This window comes from Apteryx mantelli, chromosome 8 (assembly GCF_036417845.1).
Source record: "Apteryx mantelli isolate bAptMan1 chromosome 8, bAptMan1.hap1, whole genome shotgun sequence".
Classification (NCBI taxonomy): domain Eukaryota; kingdom Metazoa; phylum Chordata; class Aves; order Apterygiformes; family Apterygidae; genus Apteryx; species Apteryx mantelli.
In genome coordinates this window covers 22,807,921-22,816,524 of record NC_089985.1, presented here as the reverse complement: position 1 = coordinate 22,816,524, position 8,604 = coordinate 22,807,921, and the positions used below count along the sequence as shown (strand labels likewise).

At 41.1% G+C, this 8,604-nt stretch overlaps 1 protein-coding gene across 1 annotated transcript; it reads right to left on the bottom strand.

Annotated features, from left to right (window-relative positions):
- Positions 1 to 206: 206 nt before the first annotated feature.
- Positions 207 to 7,815, bottom strand: F3 (coagulation factor III, tissue factor). Its single transcript, XM_067300738.1, has 8 exons — positions 7,797 to 7,815; positions 7,064 to 7,197; positions 6,432 to 6,525; positions 5,882 to 5,996; positions 3,542 to 3,726; positions 2,972 to 3,153; positions 2,688 to 2,847; positions 207 to 1,402 (listed from the first exon to the last, which is right to left on the bottom strand). Exons 1-8 carry the CDS (start codon positions 7,813 to 7,815, stop codon positions 1,263 to 1,265), a joined length of 1,029 nt encoding a protein of 342 aa, XP_067156839.1. The 3' UTR covers positions 207 to 1,262.
- Between the last annotated feature and the right edge of the window lie 789 nt (positions 7,816 to 8,604).

Here is an 8,604-nt window from a genome sequence, read left to right as displayed (position 1 = left end):
TCAAAATCTTTTTATCAGTTCTGTGATCTGCGGCTTCTTCTATTTTTATGCTTATAGATTGTAGTTGCTCTCATAGTCTATTACATAGTCCTGGTCAGATCTCAGCCTGCCTACACTACTGTCACAAGAGTACATTTCCTAAGTATATTTTTAATTTCAGTTCGGGAATGAATATTGCACTTCATTTAAAAATAAGGAAAAGAAAGTTATTTTCCCAGTCACCTTTATTTCACTAGAAAAGTATAAATTACCCTCATAAATACAGATATCACCAGTATAAAAATTCTTTTATAAAATAAATATTAAAATAGTCATAGCAAAAGGTACCTCCAAATCCCATCACCAGGATTGTTTGAATCTATACCAACATAAACTATTGATTCACCAATGGTTTAATTAAAAGATCAGTGTTCCATATGCAGTAAATACTGCTACCTACTCAGTGTTTGCATGAAGTGAGTTACTGCTGACTCAAAAACTGCAAAGTATTTATCCTGACACTAACCTGGAATTATCAGATTATCCTATTTGTACAACTCTAGTGTAATTTGCATATGCCTTTTCCAGATGGACAGCAGCTACCTACTTCAAGAGTGTTCCATAGAGGTTACCAATACAGTGATTTCAGTTTGTTTAGCTTTGATTGTCTATATCCAAAGATAAATACACCAAGCCAGTTTTATCCAAGAAGTGCAGAAAGAGTAGTATCTTTTTCAAATCTGAACTAACAGATCATTTCTCCAGTTAATAATGTTATAAAAGACAGATAAATACAGGTTTTGTTTCATAGAAACAGAAAAATGTTCCTTTTCATTAGGTAAAGGACACAAGTACTTAGAAAAAGTAGTGTTTTTTCCCCTCACAAGTACCGTAAGTTTTTTGGCTCATTAAGGCCACACTTTCAGAATGGCCGTACCTGGTCAAATCAAAGGTCTGTCTAGTTCAGGATCCTGTGTCAGACAGAAAAATAGAGGCTGCTCTGGGAAGAGTATATGAACAGGGTAAGCATATTGTAGTATCTTCCCAGAATACTCTTCCAGCTATTAGTGGCACAGGGGCTTTCTAATCTCTTTGTGCCTATAATGTATTTTTCATCTGTGACTGTCTCATGAAGTTTTGAATCCACAGAAATTTTGGAAGTTTTGGCTTCACAGTTTCCTGTAGCAGAGAGCTTAAAGGGTCCACCCAATTTCCCCCTTTTTTTTTTTTTTCCCCCCCTCTTCTTCTTCAGAACTGCCACTAGTATCCACAACAGTTACTCCTTAAACACCATTAAGCGGTTCCTTTTCTCTTGCAGGTTTTGCTTTCTTGCGTTTACACAGGATCACTGACAGGACAACGGCAAGAGTGATGATTGCAATTGCTATCACTGCTATGATAATGAAGACTTCAGCTCCATATTCTGTAAGAGAGGAAAAGAATCCAAGACTCAGTAATCAGAAGACATAGCGATTTTCCTTCAAGTTGTGTTTGGCTGCGTCCCCATTCTGAGGTGTCGAATACCTCTCCTTTAGTGCTATAAACTGTTAGAACCCATTCTACTGGACTCAGAAATGCTTTCTGTATTTTACAGTACCACAGGAGTGATCACTTCAGTGTGAACATAACTCACTTTAATGTGGATCTGTTAAACTGTATTAAAGCTTGATTTCAATTAGTTTAAGCCAGGTTTTAATCTAGTATAGTTAGTCCACTAAATTACCATGCTATCACCACAGCAGTAAGACCAATCATCCCCCCCTTCTACCACATTATCTCCGTGAAATTAGGTCCAAGTAGAAATTTGTTCTAGGTTAGAAGTTGGAAAAGACCAACCAAAGGAGTTTTTATTGAAGCTATAGTTTACTAGAATTCAACTATTGTAATAAATAAAAATATATATTTAGAAAAGAATATTCATTTGACAGAGGGAAAAACAGTTTTGGAAGAGTTTTTCACTTAGAGTGAAAATAGTCCTTCCTTCCTGGTGGAGAAAGAAGATACGATACAGAAATATGATATTATTTTAATAAAGATTTTTGACTTAATATTGAACAAAATGTTATCCAGGTTGTTTGTCTGGGATTGGATAACTGGTTCACTGACTGTCCACTAATTTGTTTACCAGTAAAGAAGTCAAGGCGCCAATCTCTGAGCTTGCAATGTAACAGTAAAGAAAGGTTGAGTCTCCCCACCTGTTTTTGAGATAATAGCTAAAGCATAAGGGGGGAAAAAAGTGAGAGTTTCCCCAGGTCAGTTTAAACTACAAGTCAGTGAAAATACCTGTTGCATAGTTTTCCAGCACTCCTATATTTTACAGCTAGTGCTTCAAGCACTTACCCTAGGACTCTTTATTGGAAGGATCTGAAGAAAGCAATGAGAAAAACAAAAAAAGAAGCTGAAGCCTAGTGATTAAATCTAGAACCTCAGTGATCCGTCATTAACTCAGCTAATTTAAAACTAAATCAAAACAGTTTTAACAAAACCTTAAAAACAACTCCAATTAGCTAAAGATGGTGACTCTTACTTAATGGGAGTTCTTGCCATTAGTTTCTCCGTCCAGTCTCTGTCCTCTCATATAAACAGCAAATAGTTTGTTTTATAACTTAGGCACCACACTTAGAAGACATATAAAAATATACTCATAATTGAAGTGTCTTTTTGTTAGAACGCTGAAGATGTTGTGACAGACTTCCTCAGATACATACCATCTAAAATACTTCTTCCTACACTGGTACAAAGCACCACGCTTTCTTGACCACCACGGTTTTCTCTGCGAGAGGGAATGATTCCCTGTACGTAGAAGCAATAGTTCTTTGTGCTGTCAACATTTATTTCAAATTTATGGCTTTTTGTTATTGCATCTTTCTGGAAAAGAAAAAGAAAATACTTCAAGATGTTCTCTTCAAAAGCTTTAGCTGTTAAGGAAGCACAGAAATTGTGTAGCTATAGTAAAGCTACAGAATATGTGAAAAGTAGAGTAAGACCTTACCTTTCCAGAACTTTGGTCTTTCCAGTAATAGAGTTTATATTGCAGGTCATGTTTGAAAATATCTCGAATACTTTGAAAGCTTCCATTGGGAAACGTATATGGTGTAAGTGGATCTTTGAACACAACGTTCAGTTCAGAATCTTTTTGTGTATAATTCTGGATCTCTGGTTTTCCAAGAATAGCTAAACAAGGATTTTTAAGAATTAAAAAACTGGCATCATACAATATATTTTTTTCTCTTTCCTGTACTCCTCTTCCTTCCTCTATTATAAGTTTGCAGAGCCAAAATAGTACAGGGAAATCCAAGATTATTAACAAATATTTGTATCTAGTATACAATGCTAATAAAAAGCTCTATTCAATGATGTGAGGGACAAATGATAACTAAGATTATATGCAGTTCCCTGCAATGGGAAAAGCTTCATACCTGAAGATCTTATTCTCAGATATTAGTAGTGCTACTATAAGAACCTACAGAAAAAATCTTTAGGCCCAATCCAAACCTTGTTTAAATCAGTGGAAATTTTGAGATAAAGTTTATAACAAGATTAAATTGGCAATCCTACTTACTCCGATTATAAGGTGTGAATTTTTCTGAAACTGCAAAAGGTGGTTCTTCAAAGTTATCCATCCTCGAGGATGTTACAGACAGTATATGTGCTGTATAGGTCTCTCTTACATTCCTGAGCACATCAGTAACATCACACTCTGTTTCTGCTGTCAGAATACATTTTTTTTGTGTGTCAGATGTCTGTCTGAAAAGAGTAAGAAGTGTCAATGCTTTCTAAGCAGATTTTTTTAAAGCTATTCATATACATAAAATAATATTTCCTCCCCTCTAATGTGTACAGATTTCCCTCACTCAGTGCAACATTCTTGCAGGTGTACTAATCTGAAATGCATAAGGAAAAAACCCCAAAACACTATCCTGTAACAAGTATAGTTCAAAGTGGAAGCAAGTGAATCAAACAGTCATGCTGTTCATTATATAAAAAAGATGTTATTGGATACATATATGAATTAAAAGTGATAGAAAGCCATCAGTAGTTTGGATTCCAGCTTTTTCTGCAGTTGACTTGCAATAAAAATAAGGGGACTTAGATACATAAATCACTTTGAAAGTGTTATCCCTGATTAATGATGCATATGAATACTATTGCCTAAAGAAACATCAGTTATCCTAAGAAGCTCTGCTCACATGAATATTAATTGTTTAATCTAATGAAAATGTCTCTTCATATGTCACTTGTGTTTCCATCTATGTAAGTATAAATGTCACTAAGAACCAGACAGTAGCACTTTCAGTTACAGAGTTACATTATAAAAAGCAATAAAAAAAACCCCCATGACTTACTAAGTTCTCTTGATTTTTAAATGATAAAAAGCAGGGTCATTTACTTGAGAAATAATAACTAAACTTAGAAAAAAAGTGTTAGCACCCCACTTTGCTTCTTAATGAATGGAAATAGAAAAGTAGATTTGATATTACTGATTCTTTTCCCTGTCTTTGCTGGTGAACTAAGAACAAAAAAGAATTAGTGAACTCAGTTGAAAGATCAAGAGTGTTGAGTGTTTGGAAGCTAACAAACAAGTTTTCCTCAAAGTAGGTTAAGATCTGGCAAGCAAGAGTTTTATTTAAGAGTTGCCTGAACTCCCTTCCCACGTCACCAGATTTTATATGATGCCACAAATCTGTGAGTCTCAGTGGCCTGCAGATACTTTGAGAAGGGACAGAAGAGATTTGATGTTTGTAACAAAACAAACATATGCTTTTAAATGTACTTATGGATCAGAAAGCAAAAATTGAAATGTACTTAAGACAATCCTGTCTAAAGAAGTTCCTCAATATCAGAACTATACCTGATTCTGTACTGAATTTTGGGCAAACAGACTTCAGTTTTTTGCAAGCACAAATGGCTGGAAAGAAACTCCAGGTTCACAAAACAGTTCACCTGGCAGATTGTTGGATAAGGTTCTGTGTCCATGAGAAACCTTTTTGTTGGATCAAGCTCTTAAGCTATGTTGTGCCATTCTGCTCAAGCATATGCTTTAAAGTCTATTCATTTAATCACTCTTTTCAGATTAAAGGATAAAAGAGGACATTGGACCATTGCCCAGGTATTTCATTTATTAGTCATGAGAGAACTCTCATTTCTAGAGAACTTTTATAGACAGAAGTGGCTACAGTACCATGTATTCATTACATGTAGGAGAGTTGATGCAGTTTCGCTTTGGGGCATGTTTAATAATGGTCTGTGAATTAACAGGAGAGCTAAGTACCACACAGATTTATTATTGAACTTCACTGAAGTTTTAAAAGAAATGTTAGACACGTCATATGGGCTGGCTGTTTTTCATGGTCCACAGTATTTCATAACCACTGTAATCATGACAACAGACAATGCTTTGATAGAGCTAGACCAACAAAGGTAATTTTTAGTATCTCCCAGCATTTCGTTGATGCTGAGTCACTGATTAGTATAAAATTCAGACTCATTTATCAGACACCTCCCAAGATTAAAGAAAGAACAAAGACTCAGTCCAGACACCTTGAAAGACATAAAAAGGTGACGTTTTATCAAGTATATTTTGCATGGTCTGATAGCCAACTGCTTCAATGTACCCTGGCCCAGATCTCCAGTCCAGTCGGCCTGCACTGAACCCCAGAACTGAAATACTGATCTAAAGCTGAACTACCCATTTCTAAAGTGGATGAAACCAGAATCATGAATCAGATATTCCTACAGTTGGGTATGAAGAAGATGTAACTATTGGGTAGGCAGTTTTCCTGAAATCCTCATTTTGGGTCTATTTTCCCGTTACGCTCAGTCTCAAAATTATTCAGACACATTCCATCTGCATCTTCTTCAATTGTCATTAATGTACACACATTTGATGTTATCTACTTACCCATGTATTTCTACTGTGTAGAAGTAATCAGATGGTTTTGGTTGCCACCGTAGAATTGTTTTAAAATTGATTGAAGACCAAGTTATATTAACTGCTGTTGGTAGTTCTGGACTGCCTTTAAATACAGAAAAGAGTGCCATCAGTCACATTACATACAACTCCTGGCTCCCTGCGTTCACTGTTTAGTTAAAAGAAGCCGTTGTTGCTACTTGAAGTTCTGGGGGCAAAGGCTTGGTCCTGCCCTCCGGGCTCATGCTTGTCTTACTAAAGGAATGTGTCCTGGCAGAAGTGAGAAATATGAAACATGTCTGGAGTTCTGCCTCATGCTTCCTTCTACTTTTTTAATACAAGACCTCTTAAGAGGCTACAAAAGCTTGAAGATATTCATGAGAATGCCGAAGCACCAAAACAAATGTGGTATAGTTCAAATTCATTTCTAGTTGCAGAAGCCATTAACTGGTAGCTCCCGATTTATTTTAGGAAGATAAATTCTTAAAAAAAACCCAAAACACAATAGTTGCCCTACATGCTTATATCGGAGAAGGGCTACCCCAGGATGAAGCTGTAGCCTGGGCAAACGGGAAGAACGGCAGAGGCGTCCCACACGCCCGCGGCGGCGGCTCTGGCGACACCGGCTCTGGGAACTGCGAGGGAAGAACCGCAGGGGAAAACCCCACACCACAGGGAAGCGCCGCAGCCTCTGTAGCCTCTGAACATTAAGGACTTCCCTTGGTGATATCCTAATTATTTTCTAAATACTGCCTTCTCTGCCCCTTCTCAAGCTGGAAACTGGAGACAATGAAAAGAAGCGGAGCGAATCACTCTCTATTACCGTCGCTCAGCAACTGACCTACGAAGTGCCCCTTCTTCGTTCCCCAGCGCCTCCCCAGCTATGAAAATAAAGGATCCCCTTCAGAACCCCCCCCCAACAGCCCTTAGGGACACAAGCGCTCCACCACCACCACCACCACCACCACTCGGGTACTGAGGCATATCCGGGGGGGAGTCGGGGTCCCCGGGGCACCCGGGCGGGAGCCGTTACCCTGCAGAGCCCCCGCGCGCCACAGCCGTTGGCCCCCGCGCGCCACAGCCGTTGGCCCCGGCCCCTCAGACGGCGCGGCTCTCGCCGGGCGCCGCCCTCCCTCCCGGCCCCCCCCGGCCGCGGCCCCCTCCGTTACCCACCGGCGGCGGCCAGGCGCCCCAGCAGGGCGCACAGCAGCAGAGTCCGGCCTGCGGCGGCGGCGGCGGCGGCGGCGGCGCGCAGCATCCTCGGCGGAGCGAGTTGGAAGGCGCCCGGCGACGCTGGTCGCGGTGAGCTGCCGGGGGAGCGGGAGGCGCTGCCTTTTATGTGCGGGCGGAGAGGCGGGGACTGCGGGCGCCTCGCCCGCGGGCAGCTCGGCGAGGCGGGCGGTGGGAGCGGAGAGGCTCGGACGGGGTCACGGGGAGAGGGAGCGGGGCTGGCGGAAGCGCTCGGACGTCGCCGCGTTGGGCAAGCGCGGGAGAGGGGATGTGCGGGGAAGCTGGTCTTCCCGTAACGAGAGGGGCCCCGGCAGGAGCGGTGGGAGAGGTCGCACCCAGCCCTGCCGCTGTCCCGCCAGCACAGGCCCACCGGGATGCACCAGCAGTGCCCACACTGCCTCTCCTGCCTTCTCAGGGTTGCTATACCCTTGTGCCACCCCTCGTTTACCCTCCGTTGGCCGTAGGCTGAAATATTGGTGAAAGTGGGCAGCACTCAAGGATCAGCTTCAACCACTGCAAAGCTTTGGCTGGCTGTCAAGGGCGAGCGGTATTACCGCGACCCCTGCTTGGAAATGACTCTGGAGGGCAGGTGATCCTGGGGAAGTGATGTTTGGCTCATTAACTTAGACCCTGTGAGTTCTGGAGGGTTAAATATGTATGTCAGTTCCCATCTCACCCCATGAGCCATCTGACATGACCGTTCAGCCAACTCAAATCCTCGGTTTTCTCACTCCTTACGCATGCATATGTGAACTCTGTTGAGGTTCACTTGTACTACCAGACAGCAAATAACTTCCAAGCTAGAGATTTGTAACTCTAGCTAAAATAACTTCTATTCAGAGATTTGTACTTCACCTTCCCCTTAAACCAGGGACCTCTTAATCATTTTCCTATAAACTTGCACTGGAAATGTATGTCATTTGCACAGGCTCTGACAGAAGGTTTTCCAAATCTCAGCCTGCAGCCTTTGCCACATGCTCCCTGTCCTCTCTCATATACATGTTGCTCTGTCTCCTGATACTGCCTTTCTGAGGCCAGACCAAGCACTTAAACGCTGCTTTTGGAGGTGGAGGTTTGCTTGCTCTGTTTTCATCTAATACTCAAGCTGTAGAGGGAGCTATGTTCCACTTCTTGGCTCCTGAGTTTTCTACAGGGAAGGTGGAAGGTAATGCTATGTAGTAGAACCTATTAAAAATTGAAAGGGAGTAGAAGCATTTTATAGTGTTAAGCTAAGTTTTCTCTTTATTTTGAGGCTGATCTTTACAATGTCTTATACTGGAAAGATAGAGGTAAGAGGAGAAGAGTAATGGGGAAGTTTCATATTTAACTGCCTTTTAATTTTCATGCTTGCCACATACTTAGATACAATCAGTTCTGTCTCATAATGTAAAATAAATAGCTATGGACCAAACTGCAGTATCTGTTTCAACTGGAGTCTGCATCAGAATTCATACAGTGTGTCTCAGGGTGCATCTAAATCCAGA

Bases quoted from the DNA above. Each gene is read 5' to 3' on its own strand.
- F3 (XM_067300738.1), bottom strand. The intron at 5,997-6,431 runs GTAGCCCTTCTC...CTGTATTTAAAG, and splicing joins GGCTACAGCTTCATCCTGGG to GCAGTCCAGAACTACCAACA. The intron at 3,154-3,541 runs GTAAGTAGGATT...ATCCTTGTTTAG, and splicing joins ATTCACACCTTATAATCGGA to CTATTCTTGGAAAACCAGAG.